This window comes from Mesoplodon bidens (genome assembly GCF_964165515.1).
Source record: "Mesoplodon bidens genome assembly, chromosome: 6".
Lineage (NCBI taxonomy): Eukaryota > Metazoa > Chordata > Mammalia > Artiodactyla > Ziphiidae > Mesoplodon > Mesoplodon bidens.
The window spans coordinates 26,631,179-26,654,902 of record NC_138162.1 but is presented as its reverse complement, the minus strand read 5'-3'; the positions used below and the strand labels follow the sequence as shown (position 1 = coordinate 26,654,902).

The 23,724-nt window shown below is 36.0% G+C and overlaps 1 protein-coding gene across 1 annotated transcript in view; it reads left to right on the top strand.

The window, feature by feature from the left end:
- ERP44 (endoplasmic reticulum protein 44) overlaps positions 1–23,724 on the top strand; it is an 87,737-nt gene that overhangs the window by 39,921 nt on the left and 24,092 nt on the right. Inside the window, exons 5-7 of the mRNA XM_081236946.1 lie at positions 18,512–18,696; positions 19,432–19,547; positions 22,318–22,375. Of these exons, the coding sequence (XP_081093072.1) occupies positions 18,512–18,696; positions 19,432–19,547; positions 22,318–22,375 (359 nt within the window). The remainder of the gene's footprint in view (positions 1–18,511; positions 18,697–19,431; positions 19,548–22,317; positions 22,376–23,724) is intronic.

Below are 23,724 nucleotides of genomic sequence, written 5' to 3'. Positions count from 1 at the left end.
AACAATAAATGCTGGGGAGGGTGTGGAGAAAAGGGAACCCTTTTGCACTGTTGGTGGGAATGTAAATTGATACAGCCACTGTGGAGAACAGTATGGAAGTTCCTTAAAAACTAAAAATAGAACTACCATTTGACCCAGTAATCCCACTACTGAGCATATACCCTGAGAAAACCATAATTCAAAAGGACACATGTACTCCAGTGTTCATTGCAGCACTATTTACAATAGCCAGGACATGGAAACAACCTAAATGTCAAATGATAGATGAATGGATAAAGAAGATGTGGTAACATATATACAATGGAATATTACTCAGCCATAAAAAGGAACAAAATTGGGGCATTTATAGAGATGTGGATGGACCTAGAGTCTGTCATACAGAGTGAAGTAAGCCAGAAAGAGAAAAACAAATATCATATATTAACGCATATATGTGGAATCTAGGAAAATGGTACAGATGAACCTATTTGTAAGGCAGGAATAGAGACATAGATGTAGAGAACTGACATGTGGACACAGGGTGGGAAGGGGAGGGTGGAACAAATTGGGAGATTAGGTTTTACATAAATACACTACCATGTGTAAAATAGATAGCTAGTGGGAACCCACTGTATAGCACAGGGAGCTCAGCTTGGTGCTCTGTGACGACCTAGATGGGTGGGATGGAGGGCAGTGGGAGGGAGGTCCAAGAGGGAGGGGATATAGGTATACATATAGCTGATTCACTTCATTGTACAGTAGAAACCAACACAACATTGTAAAGCAATTTTACTCCAATTAAAAAAAAATAAAAAAATGAAAGCTTGTTGCATTGAGTTATTGATAAGTTGTCCTGAATTATGGAACACTCCCATTGTGCAAATTTCCTATCCTTTACATTTCACCTGACAAGTAGAATTTCTCTGTGTGTGTGTGTGTGTGTGTATGTGTATACACTAACTTTTCACTTTGCTGATGAGGAAATGGAAATAAAGTGGCTTAGCCAATGTCATACAGCCTACTATCTAGTCATGGCAGGCTTAGAATCCAGAATCCTCCTGACCAAATGCCTTCCTAGACCTATTTGCTTCTTTTCTATTCAATTCAACAAACGTTTTGGGGATTTTCTGGTAAAAAAATCCCAGAAACGGCTAACAGCAGAGCATTTCAAAATCTTATAAGCCATACCCCACATTTCTGTCTGCCGTGGTTCATAACTAGATACGATGAAGGGAGCAATAAAAGGTTGTCAGTACAAGCATGGCCTGCATTTCCACACTGCTTTCTGGATCTTTCCTCCCACCTTTCACTGACAGAGAACATGATGTTTTTGGTGTGGACTCTCATTTCAGATTTTTCTATTCTTTATGTATTTAATTAGACATTACAGTACAGACAACAGTGCCTACTTTCACTGAATTTGGAGTATAAGATCTGAAATTATGCTTTCAAGCTTACAGTTATCAGAAAGAAAAATTAACTACTGTTGAACAATACATATCATTTATTCTACTTCTAAACATATTAACATATGAGATAAATCTGACATCATTGCTAGTAATTAAGTTCTCTTTTTATGGGAGTAAATAACCATAGTTAAGATGTTTTTTGATCCACCAGAGATATCTACAAAATTAGTTTTTTACTAATGAAAGTTAGTGTTCTGTGTGTGTGTATGTGTGTGTGTGTTGTTGTTGTTGTTCTTGACTCAGCATGGTTATTTTGAGATGGTTACATGTATTATTCATTTTTATTATTGAGTGGCATGCCATTGTATGGCTGTATACTATAATTTGTTTAACTATTCACCTGTTGACAGACATTTGGGTTGTTTCCATTTTTGGGCTATTATAAATAAAGCTGCTATGACCATTCAGGTACGACTCTTTGTACACATGCTTTCATTTATCCAGGGCGAATACCTAGGTGTGAAATATATGGGTCTTATGGTAGGTGTATATTTAACTTTTTAAGAAACTGCCAAACTGTTTTCCAAAGTACTTGTATTATTTTACACATCTACTAGCAGTGTATGAGTGTTCAAGTTGTTCCATATTCTTGCCAACATTTGGTATGGTCAGTCTTTTTAATTTAGCATATCTTTTAAATTATTAACAGGTGTAATAATTTCTTATAATAAATTCTTACTGGGTTTTGAGAACTCTTTATACAAGTTCTCTTTTACACGTGTAATTTGCAGATCTTTTTCTCCCATTTTACTCTCTTAAGAGTGTCTTTAATTGTGCTAAAATACACAGAGCATAAAATTTACCATCTTTACCATTTTTAATTGTACAGTTCAGTAACATTAAGTATATTCACACTGCTGTACAACCAGTCCCCAGAACTTCATCTTGTGAAACTTAAATGCTATACTCATTAAACAACTCCCTATTTCCCCCTCCCCCTAGTTCCTGGTAACCACCATTCCTCTTTATTTTTCTATGAGTTTGACTATTCTAGATACCTGGTAAAAAGTGGAATCATACAGCATTTTCTTTTTGTGGCAGGCTTATTTCACTTAGCATAATGTCCTGAAGGTACTTCCATGTTGTCGCGTGTGTCAGAATTTCCTTCCATGTGATGGCTGAATGATATTCTGTTGTATGGCTATCCTACAACTTCTTTATCCATTTATCCATCGATGGACACTTAGGTTGTTTCCATGTCCTAGCTATTGTAAATAATGCTGCTGTGAACATAGGGGTGCAGATATCTCTTCAACATACTGTTTTCATTTCCTTCAGATATATACCCAGAAGTGGAATTGCTGGACCATATGATAGTTCTATTTTTTAATTTTTGAGGAATCACAATACTGCTTTCCAAAGCAGCTGTACTAATTTTTATATTCCTGCCAGCAGTGCACAAGGGTTCTGATTTCTCCACATCCTTGCCAACACTTATTTTCTGTTTTTGAGATAACGGCCATCCTAAAGGGTGTGAAGTGATATTTCATCCTGGTTTTGATTTGCATTTCCCTAGTGATTAGTAGTGTTGAGCATCTTTTCATGTGCTTCTTGGCCATTTGTATACCTTCTTTGGTGAAAAATCTGTTTGAATCCTTTGCTCATTTTTTAATCCGTTTATTTTTTGTTGTTGAGCTGTAGGTGTTCTTTGTATATTCTAGACATTAACCCTTTATCAGATAATAGGATTTATAAATATTTTCTTCCATTCCATAGGGTGCCTTTTCACTCTGTTGATTATGTCCTTTGCACAGAAGTTTTAAATTGTGACGTCCAGTTAATCTGGTTTTACATTTGTTGCCTTTGCTTTTGGTGTCATATCTACGAAATTATTGCGAATCCAATGTCATGAATCTTTTCTCCCCTATTTTCTTTTTAGAGTATTAATCATTTAGGTGGTATTTTAGGTCTTTACTCATTTCAAATTAATTTTCGTATATGGTGCAAGGTAAGGATCCAATTTCGTTCTTTTGCATGTGGACATTCAGCTTTTCTAACACCATTTGTTGATGGACTGTCCTTTCCCTATTGAATGACTTGACATCCTTGTCAAAATTCATTTGACCATATACGTGAGGGTTTATTTCTGGGCTCTCTGTTGTGTTCCATTGGTCAATATGTCTATCTTTATGCCAGTACCACACTGTTTTTATTACTGTAGCTTTGTAATAAGTTTTGAAATCAGGAAGTGTGAGATCTCCAGTTTTGTTTGAGAGTATCTTCTGAAGGGCATATACTCTTAATTTTGATGGAGTACAATTTATCCTTTTACAAAATGGATTATATTTTTAAATTCTGTATCTCAGAAATCTTTGCCTCACCCAAGATCACAAAGATTTTCTGCTATGTTTTCTTTCATACATTTTATAGTGTGAAGTTTTACATTTAGGTCTATTATGCATTTGGAGTTAGTTTGTACATGTGGCACAATGTATGGATTGGAATGCATTTTTTGCAAATAGTTATCAAGTTGTTCTGACATAATTTATTGAAAAGACTATCCTTTCTTCAGTAACTAACTTTGCATCTTTGTTAAAATCAACTGACCATATATATATATGGATCTTATTTCTAGTCTCTGTTCTGTACTGGATATATTTGTCTGTGATTTATTTGTTTATTTGTCTATGTTTACACCAATACCACACTTTCTAGATTACTGTAGCTTTATAAATAAGTCTTGAAGTCATTAGTGTAAATCTTCCAACTTTGCAGTTTTTTTCAAAGTGGTTTGGTTACCCTAGTTGCTTTGGATTTCTGTATGACTTTTAGAATCAGCTTGTTAATTTTTAGCCAAAGGGGGTGCTGAGGGGGAAGACTGCTGGGATTTTAATTGGGATTACTTTGAATCCTTAGACCACGTTGTGGAGAACTGTCATTTTGACACTATTGAATCTTCTAATTCATGAACATTGTATATCTCCCCATTTATTTAGGTCTTTTCAATTTCTCTTAGCAATGTTTTGCAGTTTTCAGCAATGTTTTAGTCTACATGTCTTTCACATCTTTGTCAGATTTATCACTATTTATTTTTTGATGCTGTTGTAAATGATATTTTTAAAATAAACTTTTTATTTTTGGAACAAATGTAGAGATACAGAGAAGTTGCAAAGATAATACGGTGAGTTCCCTTATACTCCTTACCCAGTTTACCCTAATGTTGACATTTTACATTACCATGGTACATTTGTCAAAACTAAAATTTTTATTTCTGTTGTTTGTTGCTAGTATATAGAAATACAATTGATTTTTGTATAATGATCTTGTACACTGGTACTTATTAGTTCTAATAAGTTTTATGTAGATCCCATAGGATTTTCTACTTAGGCAATTATACTGTTTGCAAATAAAAAGTTTTACTACTTACGGTCTTTATTTCCTTACAGTATTCTTTCCAGCCAAGTGTACCTACTTGCTGCTTCAGGATTAGTTTCTGTCAGGCAGAAGTTCTCTATGAAGCTTCCTAGCAGAACCAGAAGGTGATCTCAGAATCAAGATATCATCCTGCTCACATATGTGTTCTTATTAATCACCTGTCTGGCATTGTGGCAACCCACTCTGTCCTGCCTTCTGATACTTAAGTCTGTCTCTCTTGCTTCCGGCTCAGTGTGTCACCCAGAACTTCCATTCATAGTAATAGTGTTATTTCTTGGAAAAGGTCCTGTAAAAGGTTTCTAGTCAAATTGCTGGGAAAAACTATTGTTGACGTAGTGCTTACTTGGAGTTAGGCATGCTTTTTGAATGTATTATTTCAGTTATCTTCACTACTGAGATAGTGTTATGCATTTCTTCCACAACATTTTTTTTAATATGCCTGCCCTTTAGAATGCAATGTGGGAGGTTCTAGAGATATAGCAGTGAGCCAAACACACCCAGAAAGGCAAGAGCAATAAATACACAATTGCTTATTGGGATAACTGTTTTGAAGGGAAGGTTTTGGGTGCTATGAGATAATAAGTCTGACTTAGTCTAGGGGCATAGAAAGGTCCTCTCTTGAGGCAATGATACAAGACCTGAAGGAAGAGTAGGAGTTTTTAAGGGAAAAAAGGGAAGAAGAGTGTTTCAGACAAATGGAGGAGTAGGTGTGAAGTTTCTGAGGTGGTAATGAACATTGGACTTGCAGAGAGCTGGAGTATATTATCATCTTATAGATGAAGACACTGAAAGACTTAGAGAGGCTGAGTGATTTACCAAGGTTACATAGTAAATGGGGGGAGCCAGACTTGTCGCCAGCAGTATACAGCTTTTATCAGGTAACTGTACTATTTTGAAGGTCAAAGTAAAGTAATTTAAATTGAGGTTTCTCATAGAAACTGAGAACTCACGCAGTTCCTGCATAAAAATGACTCAAGGGGACTTCCCTGGTAGTCCAGTGGTTAAGACTCTGCGCTTCCACTGCAGGGGGCGCTGGTTCAATCCCTGTTCGGGGAACTGAGGTGCAGAATGCTGTGCTGCATGGCCAAAAAAAAAAAAGACAAAATGTTCGTTATGAATAATGTAATAGTCTGTTTAAATTATCCCTACTGGGTCAGTATATAAACAAAAATGTAATTACTTATATGTGGTATTATTGTTTCTATACTGTGTGGCCCAACCCTCTACTAAGGTAGAATCCTTTGTTCTGGTACCAGAGGCCTACTACTTACTAAGTCATATACAGTTGGGCAAGTTATCTATAAAAACAAAAAAATTGCTAAACTTGATTTAGGACTCACCATAAAAAGTGTGTGTGTGTGTGTGTGTGTGTGTGTGTGTGTGTGTGTGTGTGTGTGTGTGTGTGTGTGTGTGTGTGTGTGTGTGTGTGTGTGTGTGTGTGTGTGTGTGTGTGTGTGTGTGTGTGTGTGTGTGTGTGTGTGTGTGTGTGGTGAGAAAGAGGGATATGGTAACCAAATGTGGTAAAATCCAGGTGAGGGCATACAGGTGCTCATTATATTACTTTTTCATCTTTTTTTAAGTTTGAAAATTTTCAAAATAGAAAGCTGTTATAAAAATTCACAACCTGTAATTTGTCTGGTTTGGAAAAGAGGGAGGAGCACCTTGTTGCTTTAGAGTTTTTGAGAGAATATGTGTGAAAGAAGCTTGAACTCTGCACTGTACAGGTGTACTGTGATACTGTTAATTGTAATTTCTGTTACTGTCACTATGATAAGTAACCTTCAACATGATTATTGAATTTAAAGAGAATTTCCTTGGATAGACTTTCACTGGCATTTTGAGGAATACTTAGAGCCACTTGATGGCTTTTGGAAACTGAGCCCTGGTTCTCTCTGTGGCTGTCTCGATTTCTTAGTGAAAACCTCCTGTGTGCAGGGATGGCAGTTGAAGGCATTTTCTTGGTCATGAACTGCCTTCTCTCATAAGTTGCCATCTCCTGGACAGTAGCATGTCTGCGTTACCACTGGGTGCTATGGAAGGTAGATGTGCCTTTTGTGAATATTCTCCCATTACCAAGTAGAATGCCAGTAACACAAAGATGGCTTAATGTTAGGAAATAGAATAAATCCCATCAGTATCTAAAATGGGGAAAACCAGCTTATCCTATCAATAAATGCTGAAAGACTTGATAAAACCCAACAAGGTTCCTGGAAGAAATTAATGTGGCAAAATGAATGAGCCATCCTTTGCTTGCATTGAATTTTTAAAGTCTTTAATGACTATGTATTGCTTCTTAACATTTTGCAAGCTCAAATTGAGGTGTGACACATGTCTGAATTTAGTTGTGAGTCTGTCTGTCTTAGCCACAAATCTGGTATATTGTCTTGCATTTGGGAATTTCTGCCAGTGCAGTGTTATAGTTTTTTACTTTATCAGCACTGCTTAAGAATTGAGGATGAGGTGAGACCATAAAGTGAAGAAACAACATAATTATATAACAATATAAAAATGTAATGGCACTGATTTTCATAAAACATGCCAAGTATTTTCAAAGCAGCCCCTGTGGGAGGCAATGCCTGTACTCATCCCTTAGAACCTGCTGGGCCTCCTTTTGGAGTTGTCCTCTACGCCAGTTTACTAGTTGATCAGGAAAAGCCATCTCAGTACATAATTCTAGGTTTGCTGCCCGCATTTCTTTCTATCTCTGTCTCTTTCACGTAGGAGCATCCCATGGAGTGCTTTCTGCCCTACCTTTATCTCACTTCGTTATATGCCCTTCCTAGGACTTTCTTTGTTGAAAGGTTCAGGTAAATAGGCTGAGAACTTGCAACTGGAGGAGAGAAGGCAAGAGTGGATGTAACAGGCTTATTTCACTCAGTCAGCCCTTTTGTTTCTGTGTATGAGCTGCTTGCAGCAGCTTTGATTTCCCTTCCCCGCTCTACCGCCTTCCCCAAAAAAGGTTGGAAACTGTAAGAGAATTTTAAACTTAGACTGTTGCTGGAATGACATCAGGAAGCTTCCAACTATTTAAGCTTAGCTATATATTTTTTGAAATCCCAGTGTAAATCTTGTAGCTTGAAAAACCCTCATCTAGTGGTAAAATTTAGTTCACCTCCTAAGCCCCTAACTTCTCCATCTATTGTATTTAAGGTAGGGAACAGACAAAGTAGAAGAGAAGTAGAGGAAGAGAAAAAGGAAAAGGAAGTCAGGGCAATTAAAGAGACAGACTCAAGGTACACATAGAGGAGCAGCTCCCTCCTACAGCCCAGAGAGCATTTGCCGCTGTGTCCCCACTTACCCTGCAGAGGACGGGTACTGTGTTTCATATTTGTCACAGATCTGACAATTGCCCTTTTAGTTTCTCCCAGCTGGGGGCCCCATAAAAGGAATCTCTACATCTCTGGTGAAGACACATTTATTATGGACTTATTAGGGGATTTCTTTTATACTGATCTTAGGGAATCCAAACTGGTATATCTTTTTGTTACATGTATTATACATTAAGAGTTTTAAGAATTTCATTTAAGATTCTAGTCTGTGGAAACAATTAGAAGTAGTAGCAGCAGCAGTAGTAATATTAATGATAATAATGATAATGATAAAATGTAAGCTCTATAAGAGCAAGAACCTTATCTTTTTACCCCTCTATCCCTAGCACTGGATTGGGGTGTCTAGCACATAATAGGTGTTTATTTATAGTTATTGAATAGATGGATGGATAAATAGTAGCCAGCATTTATGAACTATTAGTTTTATAGGTGCTTTGTTAAATACTTTATAAATAGGTTATATCATTATCTCTCAACATACGGTAAGGTATTTTTTGCAGTATTTTGTCAAGTTTACTTGTCACTGATTATAAGGCACACTTTTATCTGTAACTGAAAAACAGAAAAATTGAACTATAGCACGTTTTCTTTCTTTCTTTTTTTTTTTTAAAGAAGATGTCGGGGGTAAGAGTTTATTAATTAATTTATTTATTTTTGCTGTGTTGCGTCTTCGTTTCTGTGCAAGGGCTTTCTCTAGTTGTGGCAAGTGGGGGCCACTCTTCATCGCGGTGCGTGGGCCTCTCACTATGGCAGCCTCTCTTGTTGCGGAGCACAGGCTCCAGACGCACAGGCTCAGTAATTGTGGCTCACGGGCCTCATTGCTCCGCGGCATGTGGGATCCTCCCAGACCAGGGCTCGAACCCGTGTCCCCTGCATTGGCAGGCAGATTCTCAACCACTGCGCCACCAGGGAAGCCCTAGCACAAAGTTTTCTTATCATTTAGGATTTTTATGTCTATCATAAGAACTATTTTAGAATTACTTAGATAACAGATTTTTTGTCATATCATTCATTTGTGTACCTAAAAAGGGTAGTAATTTATTCAAGTAATCCTGAAACAGTTTCACTTTCAGAATCTGACTCTTGTGCAATCACTTACCAATTCTGAGTCGTTGATTTTTGTGGTTTTCCACACAATATTTATTGATTTCTGTGCCATTAAGAGTGTTGGTAACACTCTTGATTAAAGAATGTTACTCTACTTTTTCTAGGATTTTCTTCCAGGCTGCTCATACCCATTCTGCAAGTATTGATGCTGAGACTTTACTGTCTGACTAACCGTAGAGTTCATTTTTTCTCAATTGAAACATGTCAACTGCTAGTTAAGCAGTTTTTATTCAAAGTCAGCAAGATATAACCAAAATGTTAATAATAGTGGTTTTCCCCAGTGGTAGTTGGATTACAAATGGTTGTTTCCTTTTTTTGTAGTTGTCTTTGTTTTCCAAAATTTCTACACACACACACACACACAATTAAAACTTGCCTTTGCTTCAACTATGGATCATGATATCACTTTATCTAATCTTATGCAGCCTCTTTTGGAGAGTTTGAGAGTAGAATTCATCACTCTCTCTGGTGGTCATGCTGCCTTAGATGTAGAAAGTCCCATCCATCTGCCCCTGCTGGGACCAGGTTCTGTGCTGCCCTCCAGTGGCTATAGGCTGTATAGCACTGAGCAAGAGACGTTCTTATATTATTTGCTGGCCAGTGCAGAACATTGACTCCCACTAACATTTTTAGGAATGTACTTTGTAATTGTCCTTGAATTAGGCAGCACTTGCTCCCAAATACCAGAGTTACTCACACTTGTCTGCCTTCCAATGCAACTTGAACCTTCCACATTAGAAACTGAGAAGTTTTTATAAGAGCTATACACAAATGAGACATTAAGAATAGGAAAATAATTATAGACAACAATATTGTATTAACATCAAACTTACTAAGAGACTGGCTCTTAATTATTCTCACCACAAAAAAAATCATAATTATGTAAAGTGATAGGAGTGCTAGCTAACACTACAATGAGGATCATATTGTAATATTGCAATATAGAAATGTAGCAAATCAACATGTTGTACACCTTAAATTTATATACAATGTTATATGTCAACTGTATTTCAGTAAAAAAAAAAAAGAAAATATACAGTGAAGGATTCATGTGCATAAAATAGAACTTGGATGAACAGGTTTAGTCTGAATCCTGAATAAGTTTATAGGCTTTGTTTGTAATTTTTCTGTTTAGGGTTTTATTTTGCTGTTGTGTTTTTGTTTTGTTTTTTGTTTTGTTTTTTTTACCACATTGTGGGAGGGCATGGTTTGGGAATGGAAAAAGTACATAGGTGGCAGTGGTCTTTATCCTGGAACCAGAACAGTAAGACCTTCCTGTTGAAATCATCTGCCTCTTTTACTATCTGACATGGATAATCATGGCAGGGAGGGACATTGCTGAGACAAGAGGAGAGGCATTTTCCCATTTGGAACCCTGCTGGGCATTAGGCAGGCAGGCTGGCAGGCAGAACCCATCAAGGCAAAGTAAGTGGCCACTGAAGCAAAAGTACGTGCTAATTTTCCAGTCAGCGAGATGTTAACCTTCTTAAATTTATAATTCCTTTGACATCCATTTTAACATTTGATCCATCCAGTTAATAATAATAAAAAACCCCCTCCATTTATTATACCCCTTAAGTCATTCTTTGTTATATTGTCAAAATGTCACATTGTAATTATCTTAAAATCACTTTTGACCAAAGCTTGTAAAAAGTCACCTTTATGTCTGAGATTATTGATCAATGTAATTTTAAGGTTTTTGCTTTTTCTAAAAAATTTTTTATTTATTTTTGGCTGCGTTGGGTCTTCGTTGCTATGCGCAGGCTTTCTCTAGTTGCAGCGAGTTGGGGCTACCCTTCATTGTGGCGCATGGGCTTCTCATTGCCGTGGCTTCTCTTGTTGCAGAGCATGGGCTCTAGGCGTGCGGGCTTCAGCAGTTGTGGCTCGCAGGCTCTAGAGTGCAGGCTCAGTAGTTGTGGCACGGCTCCACGGCTTGTGGGATCTTCCTGGACCAGGGCTTGAACCCATGTCCCCCTGCATTAGCAGGCAGACTCTTAACCACTGTGCCACCTGGGAAGTCCCAGGTTTTTGCTTCTTAATAATTAAAAGCCACTTCATTATGCAGTATTCTTGTTGTCATGATGTTGTTTGAGAATTAAGCATGCAAGTATCTATTCCTCTAATAGTCTTTAAGTGTTAAATCTTTTTCTATCCATAACTAGAATTTTAAGGCAACCTAAAGGTTGTACTTTTAAGTTGGTAAACAGACTCTTATTTCTCCAGGACTATTATAGTGGCTTCCTTACTAGTCTCCCTGGTTCTCTACCACTGTTAGGTGAATATTTTTAAAGCCCAGCTTTGCTGCTCAGTGACCTTTTATCACATGTAGGATAAAATTCAAATACCATTAATTTAGCACTTAAGACTCTCTGGAGTCCATCTGTAGCCTTATTTATTTCACTTCTAGTTTATGCGTATTTGCTATTAGCACACTGTTTTCCGATTATGGCCACTAATTCACCAAGTTAAGGAAGTTGAAAGCATTATATTGTCCTAGCAGTGCCTCTTGCTGTCCAATTTCATACTGATCCTTAGGCCACATGGAAAATGGATGTTTCGTATTACACTAGTTCATTTCTTTCTGGGTCTATTGCATATTTTTTTCTGCCAAATCCTTTGGGGATTAAATCCCTTGGCAAATCAGGCACCAGCTAGTCTAGTTTAGCTTTTTTTCTTTTTATTGGCTGTGTTGGGTCTTTGTTGCTGCACGCAGGCTTTCTCTAGTTGCGGCGAGCAGCGGCTACTCTTTGTTGCTGTGCACGGGCTTCTCATTGCGGTGGCTTCTCTTGTTCTGGAGCATGGGCTCTAGATGTGCGGTCTTCAGTAGTTGCAGCATGCGGCCTCAGTAGTTGTGGCACACAGGCCCTAGAGTGCGCTGGCTTCAGTATTTGCAGCACGGGGGCTTCAGTAGTTGTGGTGCATGGGCTCAGTATTTGTGACTCGCAGGCTCAGTAGTTGTGGCACATGGGCTTAGTTGCTTCACAGCATGTGGGATCTTCCCGAACCAGGGATCAAACCTGTGTCCCCTGCATTAGCAGGTGGATTCTTAACCACTGCGCCAACAGGGAAGTCCCTAGTTTAGCTTTATTAACATTGAATGTGCACCTAAATTGGACCTGGTAGGATATATTTTCCCTTCATAGGGCTTGATAATATTGATTTTAAAAATTCTTTAAAAGTTATTGTTATTTTGCTGATAAGATGGGCCAAATGTGTTCTCTGGTAGCTTTAATTTGTTGCTTCTTAATTACAACTGAGCATGTTTTTACATGTTTATTGGCCATTTGTGTTTCTTTCATAAATTGACTGATAATCTTAGCCCATTTATCTTTTTGATGGTCCTTTTGTAACTGTTCTTTATATATTCTGAATATTAATAATTTGTCTCATATATGTCACCAATATCTTTCTTCCTGTTTGTCTTAAAAATTCATGGTGTTTTCAACATCTAGATGCTTCCTTGCCTAGGCAGCTTCAAAATCTGGCAAATGTCTTGGTTGTATGTTTGATGCTGATGCAGGCCTTTATACAATTAGACAGTATCTCCTAAGCACTACAAGGCCATGGGAGATTTTACTCTGTCTTTTTAGCTCAGTCCCCAGCTTCCTATGCCACCCCTGTACTCAGTAAATATCCTCTGGGGAAAACTTCCTGTGTGTTTCAAGGTCCCTTTCAGTCCACCATTCCAGTCCAGGTACTATGAATAGCTTCACTGATTTCTCTTTCTCTCTGCCTATGCAGGTGTAATCCTTGGCCCTAAATCTGCACAAGTTGCAGATTTAATTCCTAAAAAGAATATTGCATAGGAAACCTAGAGGAAAAAAAAATGCCAGTGAGTGAGCTTTTGCTTACTTAGGAATGGTCCTTTCCTTTCTGGAATTTCAAATCACTTAGTCTTCATTGGTTTCATGGTCTCTGGTATCTTTAAAAATGTGATTTTAAAAAAAAGTCGGTTTTTTTCCTAGTCATCACAGCGGAAGCAGTAGATTTCTGCTACCTACTATATCCTGCTTGGGAGTGGAAATCCTTTCGTAGATCCTCTTTTGGGTTTTCTGTGAACTCAGTAAGATTGTCTGCAAATAATGACATTTTAATTCTTTACCAGTGTGTGTGTGTGTATTTATTTCTTTTTCTTTTCTTATCACACTAAGAACTCCAGTACAGTGTTATGTAGAAGTGATGGCAAGCATTTTTATTTCTTTCTTGATATCAGCAGGATAGCTTTTAGTGTTTTACTGTCAAGTTGTTTGGTATTTGTTTATTTAGATACCCTTTATTAAATTAAGGAAGTTCCCTTCTATTCCTAGTTTGACAAAATTTTTAAGTGTGAGTAGATGTTGATTTTACCAAATGTTTTTCTGTTTCTTTTGAGAAGTAGTAGAACCTTTCTCTTTCATTCTGTTAATGTCATGAATTACATTGATTGATTTTCAAGCATTAAACTGAAGTGCTAGGCTAAATCCAGCTTGTGATGTATTATCTTTTGTACACAGTGCTGAATTCACTTTAATACTTGCTTTTCAAGTTTTGCATCTTATGTTCTTGATTGAGACTAACATGTATTTTTCTTTTCTCATCATTTCCTTGTCAGATTTGGCAGAAAGTTTATGTTGACCTCATGTTTGGGAAATGTCCCCTCTTTTTGTTTTCTCTGAATGGTTGTATAAATAGCATTATTGGCTCCTTAAATGTTTGGTAGAATTTGCTGGTAAAGTTTTCTAGGAATGGAGTTTTCTTTGTGAGAAGGCTTTGGATTATGGGTTCAGTTTCCTTAATTGTAGGACCAGTTATATTTTCTAGTGTTTGTTTGGTGAGTTGTGGTTTTGTGAGAATTTTTGCATTTTATCGAAATCTCCATACTTACTGTCATTAAGTTATTGATAATATTCTCTTATTATCTGAGTTGCAGACTCCCGCTATATTCCTGAAATTGTGTTTTTTCTTTTTTTTTTTTTTTCTGGGTTAGTCTCTCCAGGGCTTTATGGATTTTATTATATTAGCCTTTGCAAAGAGCCAGATTTTGGCTTTTTTGGTTTTTTATATTGTATATTTATTTTCCACTTCATCAACTTCCACTTTTATCTTTTTCATTCACTTCTTTCTTCTTTGTTTTTGTTGTTCTTTTATGATTTTTTTTTGATTAATACTTTTTTGTTTTTTAGCCTTTTCCCCCTAACATATACATTTTAATGTTATAAATTTCATTCTAAGCATTGCTTTGGCTGTAGGCTGCAAGTTCTGATATGTATTTTTCATTATCATTCAGTTCAAAATATTTTCCAGTTTCCCTTTGTAATTTCATCTTTGATCCATGGCATGTAGAAGTTACTTTATTCTCATTATGAGTTGAATCGTTTGAAAGTTGTTGAGACTTTTTTTCTGATTCATCATATGTTTGTTTTTTATATGATATATATACCTGCAAAAATGTGTATGTTGCAGCTTTGGGATAGTGAATAATATATCTGTCAAATAATTCTGGTTTCTTAGTTGTGTTGTTCACATTCTCTATATTTTATTGATTTTATTTGTTATATCAGTTGCTATAAGAGGTGTGATAATAATCTCCCACCATGATTATAGATATTCCTTGTAGTTCTGTCATTTTTTACTTTATGTATTTTTAGGTTTTTATTTGACACATAGAAATTCAGAATAGTTACATCTGCCTGGGGAATTAAACTTTTTATTAGTATGAAGGGACCTTCTTGATCTGTAGTAATGCTTTTTGCCTTAATGTGTACATATTTACTATTAATATAGCTGTACGAGATTTTGTTTGACTCGTTTTATATAGAATATTTTTCCCATCCTTTTAATTTTAAAGTTTTTGCATCCTTATGTTTAGATGTATATTTTATAAGTAGTATATAGTTAGATTTTACTTTTGCACCTTTGTCAAAAATCACTTCTACATGTGTATGTGGGTCTGTTTCTGGACTCTCTTCCATTGATCTATTTGTCTGTCGTCTGTCTTTATGCCAGTATCACATTGTCTAGATTCCTGTAGGTTTACAATAAGTGTTGAAGTCCACTAGTGTAGGTCCTCTAATTTTGTTTATTGGGTATATTGGTCTGTAATTTTTTTATAATGTCTTTGTCTGGTTTTGGTATAAGGGTAATGCTGGCCTCACAGAATGAGTTGGGAAGTAATCCCTTCTCTTCAATTTTCAAGAAAAGTTTGTGTGGAAGTGGAATTATTTCTTCCTTAAATATTTGGTAGAATTAGCCAGTGCAGCTCTCAGTGGAAAGAGCTTAGAAATATGTATTTTTGAAAGAGAAAAACACATCATGAATTTTTGCTAGTAGTTTTAATTCAAACTAAATATTACAGGGTTTTTACTTAATTCCCTCAATTTTATATTTGTATCTTTTTTCCTTATGCTGAAAATCTTGATTCTTAATAGCACTAGCGTGATTACTCGTGTGCTTTATTTATAATTTGTGCGTGTTTAGTTCAAAATAACAATTACAGTATTAAAATTTTTTTAATCTAATTTTGTTTTACTATTAAACATTTCCTTGGTCCCAAGTCAAAACTGTAACAAGGTATAGTTAGGGAGATATGAATTCCATTCCTGACTTCTCCTTCCATTTTCTTCCATTGATGTTGTTTTTTGGAGGAGGTAGCGCCGCAAAGAGATATATATATATATATGTGTGTGTGTGTGTGTGTATATATATATACACACACACACACACACACACACACACACACACACGTATATATATATTCCTACTTATTTTCCAGGTTTCTTCTCCATATTTCTTTTACCTTCTCTGCACCTGGCTTTTTTCACTTAACACAGTGTATCTGGAGATTGCTCCTTAGCAGCACAAAGAGATCTTTTTCATTCCTTTATATAACAGCCTAGTACTTTATTGTATGGGTGTACCATACTTCATTTAACCAGTCTCCTACTGATGGATATTTGGGGGAAATAGGAACTTTTAAAAACACATTTTCCACATTCCAGACCATAGCATTGTAGCATTGGCTAGTATTATATAACTATTTAACCTAATTTTAACAGCATTTTTATTAAAAACTTTTTCATTTATATATCACTGCAAAAATTCAGTATGCTAGGTTTCAGTGTGTAGTGTTCTGGTGACTGAATGAGTTTTTTAGTTAGGAAGGTGAGGTTCCGTACTTTTTATTATTTCTTTGGGCTCATTTTCTACTAAGTAGGTTAAGCCTAAGCCTTTGTGGCCTTTGCCTTATAACAGGTGCCTCTGTTTATCTTAAAAGACTTCTACTTGCTTATACAACCACTCTTACCCCTGAATTTGTAGTACCAGTTTAATCTAATTAATTCCTTGATAAGGTAATAGAATCACCATTTTTACAACTCAAAGACATGTTTTCTCATTAATTTATCAGGTTGAAAAAGGGCTTATGGCTGATATATCCACTAGTGTTCTGCTTCAAAAAGTATTAACTCCTAAACCAAACAGATTAATGTCTATTTAAATACTTGTATATTAAGGTATCTTAATATTATTTCAGATTTCTGTGATTTGGTGAATAAAATATTCTCCTCGATCTCAAGAATGACCAGTGATTCTGTCTGTTTGCTCATATCTGTCTTCTGTTTAAAGAATTTTAATAGTCAAGTATATTTCCCCTTTATAAGTCCTCCATGGAGTTTAACAAAGTGTTATGTGATCTTAATTACATAGTCTTTTCTCCAAACCCCCTTCTGAGAACCCATATTCCATCCTTAACTTCTAATACACCGTTTTAGTATTCTTTGATTTCTTATCTTAGGAAAAAATGCAACCTTGACTTATCGAAATAGTATAAGTACTTTTAGCTCTTCCTAGGCAGTGTAAAGGCCTTAGAATACTTAGAATCATTAACCTTCTGCTTACATCCCCTCCCCCAGTTTATATGTTGTTGTTGTTATTATATATTTTAATTTGTGTCAAACTCCATAAGGCATAGTTATTGTTGTTTTGTATAGTCAGTATTCATTTAGATTTTTTAAAATCTTTTTTGAGGTATAGCTAACCTAGAATTAACTGTAAAATGTACAAATTAAGTTTGACCTATGTATACACCTGTGAAACTGTCAGCACACATATATGTATATACCCTCTGGTACAGTTGTTTCTACCATCTAATCTCCTAGAAAATTAAGATGGTTAACAGAGTTTATTGCAGTTCTGTTTGTTTTGTAACTACTAAGAATGGAGGTGGGGCTAGGGAATTTTCATGTGTTTTTTTTTTTTTTTTTTTTAGCCACCATTTTAGAATTCTGCCCTCATTTTAAAACTCAGTTAAAATTTTTCTTTTTTTCATCTGTTTTAAGCTACTCGTGCTCTCTCAGGTCCCCTTCACTCTAAAAAAGTAGTGTATCTTTTATCATTCTCATACATGTGACTAGCATGACATTTGAGCTTTACCAATGTCTAGAAACCATTGATTTCTCCTATTTGCTACCTCTTGGAAATAACAGCAGAAAAGTTTAAAGGCTATTCCATTCTGATTGAGTCAGTATCTTAGTAATTGTGATTCCTAAAAGTGAGATCAGCATACATTTTTACTTAGTTTCTTATTTTGAGGCTATAAATCCTAATTTTAATGATTTGTGCGAGAGTATACCCACAGGTCATAATAAAGGGATTTTTCTTTTAGTGTATACTGCTGAGTTTTGCTCTTAATTGTATTAGCTTACACAAAATTTGCATATGTGGGATTATAAATTCTTCTACTAGCAAAGAATCTAATATTAGTTTTTAGCCTTTAAGAGTGATTTTAATTTACATTTAATTCCCTTTTATTAAATACTGTAAGAGATCCTCACAATATAAAGTGATTTGAATGACTGTTTTCAAAATTGGAATTTTGTACATTCCAATTTTTTTCTAGACTGTATCTATAAGAATACTGACATTTATTTAGAGTTTACTCTGTCATGCATTTGTATTGTCTCATTTAGTCCTTAAAACAACTCTATGTAGTAGAAATTATTATCCCTACAGATGAGAGAGTAAGGCATCGAGAGTTGATGCACCTTACAAGTTCACACATACAGTAAATAGCTTTGGGATTTAAACCAGGTAATATATGTATGGAGCCTGGCCTCTTAACCAGTATAAACTCTTTTTTTCTCTAATACTGGAAAATAATTATATGAACCAAAATGTTCTCCCTAAATAATTGTAAGATTTTTCACTGTTGGGCTAATGGGCCCACTCAGACTAAGTTTGAGGATGACGTTACTTTTTTTTTTTTCATTCTTTTAGCTGATATAGCCCAGAGATATAGGATAAGCAAATACCCAACCCTCAAATTGTTTCGTAATGGGATGATGATGAAGAGAGAATACAGGGGTCAGCGATCAGTGAAAGCACTTGCAGATTACATCAGGCAACAAAAAAGTGACCCTATTCAAGAAATTCATGACTTAGCAGAAATCACCACTCTTGACGTAAGTCATTAACTTTTGCTGGATCAAATGAAGCCTGCCTGATTAATGTAAACGAATTCTTATGCAATCAAAGAATCTGGCATTTTCTTATAGTTCATTGCAGTGGATTATATATATATATATATACACACACACACACACACACACACACACACATACTTAACAAGTTGAATTTTTCTTGAATTAATTCTCAAGGGAAATGCTAATATTTTACTGAACCTTTGGATAAAATGTATATAGCAGTACAGTAAAGTTGTACTAATTTGAATTAATTGAGGGCAAAAGGTAGCCTGAATTATGAAGAAATAGAAATTAATGTCAGGCATACACAAACAAAGTTTCCGTAGTTTGCTTAGTGGAGACCCTTATGTAGAAGCGTGAGAGACCCACGGTGGAGTCTCTACCAACAGTCACACATTACGAATTGATGTATTATTTTAACACATCTTAGAATTAGTCATCTTATTTAGGAAGGACTGTCACTGATTAAACAGTTATGTATTTCTTGAAATTTTAAAATAAAATGTTGGAAGGAAATTATTATATTAGATGATAAGTAAGACTGTTTTCAACCTAATGTAATCTTTAATAGTTTTGGACTAGGTGTTAAAAGCCAATTATGCATTTATAGTCATACTTCATTTGGAGATAATTGAACAGCAGCTGGGTAAATGCAATAACATTATTCTTAAAGAACTATATATATTTAAAGTAATTACATACTTTATTTTACAGCGCAGCAAAAGAAATATCATTGGATATTTTGAGCAGAAGGATTCAGAAAACTATAGAGTTTTTGAAAGAGTAGCAAATATTTTGCATGATGATTGTGCCTTTCTAGCTGCATTTGGGTAAGTAGCCTAACTGAGAGTGTGTTAGTGGGTCGGGTCTGCTCAGCTGTCGTGTTAAATTCTTGTTGTGTGTGGTCGTTTTCTGAAGATGACCTCTCCAAAGATTATCTCAGTCCTCTTAAAGTCACCAACAAATTTTTACACCTATCTCTGACCTCCTTCTAAGAGTTTAAGTCTGTTAATTATTCTTTCTGTACTATATTCTATTTCAAAATGTGGGTAAGAGGAAAAGGTTGGACAGGTTAACTCTCATACTTTTGTTCAGCTCATTTACTAACACTATCCTGTGCCACAAAAAATGCTTATTAACCTGTGGGGTTTCCAAACTGAAACAACACAGTGTTTCTCATTAATGACCATGAACTTCATCATCTTTACTCATCTCTGGCTCTCCACCACCTTTTCTTCTGCCTTCCCTGTCTCAGAGGAACAATGCTCCTTTCCCCGGCTAACCTCTTTACTTGTTTCCTTGTAATTGTCCCTTCAAAATCCTCTGGGGCTTTGATCCATCAGTTGTCCTTGCTTTCTCATGTTTTCAACCTGACGCTTTTCATGAACTCCTTTCCTTTTCCAAAAACATGATTCTCTTTCCTGATCTGTCCCTTCTATCTCTTGAGCTATAATCTCATCTCTTTCTTTTCATTCTCAATTTCTTTTCAGAGATTAGTTTTGCTTGGCTACCTTGAATTTCTCATACTTTAACCAGTTAAAATACCTTAACCTCCTGGAAGCTAACTTTTACCTCCATTACCCTAAAGAAACTTCTCTCTACACAGTCACGAAGTGACTTCTTAATTAACAAATCCAGTGGCCTTTTTTCAATCTTAATCCTCTTCAATTTCTCTGAAGGATGTGACCCTCAACTACCCTGTCCTTCTTCTGCTGTGTCTACATTTTATGTTGAACTCCCTGGTTTGATCCTTACCTTTCTGACTTCTCTGGCTTTATCTTGTTTTTTTTTTTCTTTCTCTTTCAAAATGGAATCATTCTTATGGTTCTGTCTTTGACTCTTTCTTCTCATTGGAGGTTATCTTCCCCCATGCTTTGATGTTATACAATATTATTTTTCTCTTTTCTTTGGCCTATAACTGGTAGACTCTATTGTGGTACCTATCTTGAGTAGAGCCCAGATTTCTGGCATAGTATGTCCTCTTCATTTTGTGACCTCTTTCCTTGTTTTAAATGCTTCTATAGGTTTTCTTTGTGTGTTTTATTGTAAACATTATCAGTGTTTTTTGAAGATCGTTGTAGAGAGTAAATAACAAAAGAACTTCTCCCCCATGCTTTTTGTAATACTGTTTCCAGCCATGCAGGCCCCTTGCTATTCCTCAAACACTGCAAGCACGCTTCTGCAGCAGAGCCTTTGCCCTTACTGTCTCTATCCAGAGTGCTTTGTCCAGATATCGTCTCATCAGAAAGATCTTTCCTGATAGCTGTATATAAAATAGCACTATCATCATCCAACTTGTCATTCTTTATCCACTTATTTTTCTTCATAGCACTTTTTGTTTGTTTTTAACCACCCAAGATAAAAATATCTAGTTGTTTGTTTTTCCCCACAAAAATGGAAGCTCCATGAGAGGGTGTTGTCAGTTTTGTTCACTCCTGTGTACCAAGTGCCAAGAACATAGCTGGTACAGAGGAAACACATAGTAAATAGTGAATGAATGAATGGAGCATGTTCTTCCTTTCTGTTCCAGTGTCATCAATCTAGCTTAGTACTGCTTGCCCCTGTCTCCTGACTACTGCAGTCAGAACCTGGAGATAAATCAGGGTTCAATTAATCCAAATATAATTTAGAGAGAGAAAAAGTTACCCATTTTGACTTAGAATTTGTTGTAGAATTCACTCACCAAATATTTATTCACCTATTATGTGCCTGTACCAGGCATGGGAAATAGTAAACAAATAAACAAAAAATTAGTTATTTATGGAACTATATTCTAATGATGTGTGGGTTATTTCATTTCATCTATTTTTTTTAGAAGTTTTGGTTTTAAAAATAAAAAAGAGAATTCATGGTTGAGTCTGACTTAACAAGCAGATAATATGTTTGTGTGACTGGTTTATGTGACTACATCAATGACCTTGATCCTCAGTTACTAGAAACAATCTGGGGTCAAAAACAGCTATTTAGTGCCAAAACTGCCAATCCACAGATAAAATACTGAGTCACAAAAACAGCTAACTAAAATTTCCCTTTAAAAAAATCTGCCTCGTATTAAATTTTTCCTTTAAATGTATGCTTTTGTTGGTATTGCATAATCTTATTTATTTATTTATTTATGGCTGTGTTGGGTCTTCGTTGTAGCGTGTGGACTTTCTGTAGTTGCGGTGAGTGGGGGCTACTGTTCGTTGTGGCGTGCAGGCTTCTCATTGCAGTGGCTTCTCTTGTGGAGCACAGGCTCTAGGCGTGCGGGCTTCAGTAGTTGTAGCGCGTGGGCTCAGTAGTTGTGGCTCGCGGGCTCTAGAGCGCAGGCTCAGTAGTTGTGGCGTACAGGCTTAGTTGCTCCTTGGCATGTGGGATCTTCCTGGACCAGGGCTCGAACCCGTGTCTCCTGCATTGGCCAGTGGATTCTTAACCATTGAGCCACCAGGGAAGCCCGGTATTGCATAATCTTATAAGTAGAAAAGAGGATGGACAAGTATATATTTCAAGTTGTTATAGTTCATATGTTGCAAAGCAGCTAGGGAATTCTTCTTCATTCAGTTATATTGCTGCTATTAGTTTTCTTAAAAAATATTATTACTGCTTCTCTCTTTCCATTAGAGCTGTTTCAAAACCAGAAAGATACAGTGGAGACAACATAATCTACAAACCACCAGGGGTAAGTTGCCATTTCTTAGTGTATAATTTTTAATATAATTTAAATACATATATAGTATAATCTGTACTTTTGTACATTGTTAATGTTCACAGAATCATAAAGATTTAATATAGGAAGGAACCTTAAGGCATCATTTTATGTTAATCCAAACCTTTCAAAGTAAAGATGAGGACACAAGCCTAAAGTCACTCAGGCATTTAGTGGCAGAGCTGGGACTAGAGATCCCCTGATCCCCAGGCCTTTTTCACCTCTCTGTTTTGCCTTTGGCCTGGGACTCAAATTTTAAAAAAGGCTTCAGTGGTCTATGATCATCACTCCAACTTGAGTGAGACTAGCCACGCTCCCAAATCTCTTGGGGTATAAGTTCACCTGGTACTTGCCAGATACTAAGGAGTGCTAAGTTGTTTTTAACCCTTGGCTAGGAAGTTAGGTGTGTCTAAACTTAGAAGTAGCTGTTTAGGCCCAGGTGATGGTAGCCACAAAAAAGACCGAAATCACAGTATTGTCACCCCAAATTGATGTAACTGTCTGTCATTGCAATTTTCACACACACACAAATAGAAATCTATGGATTTTTTTTAATTCATAGTTTTCATTTTAATGTTTTTTTTGTGGTGTTTTGACACACTGAAGTTTTTAACTTTTCTGTAGTCATATGAATGAATTTTTTGCTTAGAAAGCTCATTTCCTATTTTGAATTCATATAGGTATTTGCCTGTATTCTCTGCAATTGTATTTCTTTAATAATAGCTTACATAGTGTGACCATCTCTGGATTATCAGAATCTATGTGTCTCTCAGTGTAGTTTTCTTGTTAAGAGCACAGGCTCTGGAATGAGACTGTTTTAATGTCAAATCTGCCGCCTTCCTTACCACCTCACACTGGTCAGAATAGCCATCATTAAAAAGTCTATAAGTAACAAATGCTGGAGAGGGTGTGGAGAAAAGAGAACCCTCCTACACTGTTGGTGGGAATGTAAATTGGTGCAGCCACTATGGAAAACAATATGGAGGTTCCTTAAAAAACAAAAAATAGAGTTGCTGTGTGATCCAGCACTCCCACTCCTGGGCATATACCCAGACAAAACCATAATTCAAGAAGATACACACACCCCTATGTTCATAGCAGCACTATTTACAATAGCCAAGATATGGAAACAACCTAAATATCCATCAACAGATGAATGGACAAAGATGTGGTACATATATACAATGGAATATTACTCAGCCATAAAAAGAATAAAATAATGGCATTTGTAGCAACATGGATGGACCTAGAGATATCATACTAAGGGAAGTTAAGTCAGAAAGAGAAGGACAAATACCATATCACTTATATGTGGAATCTAA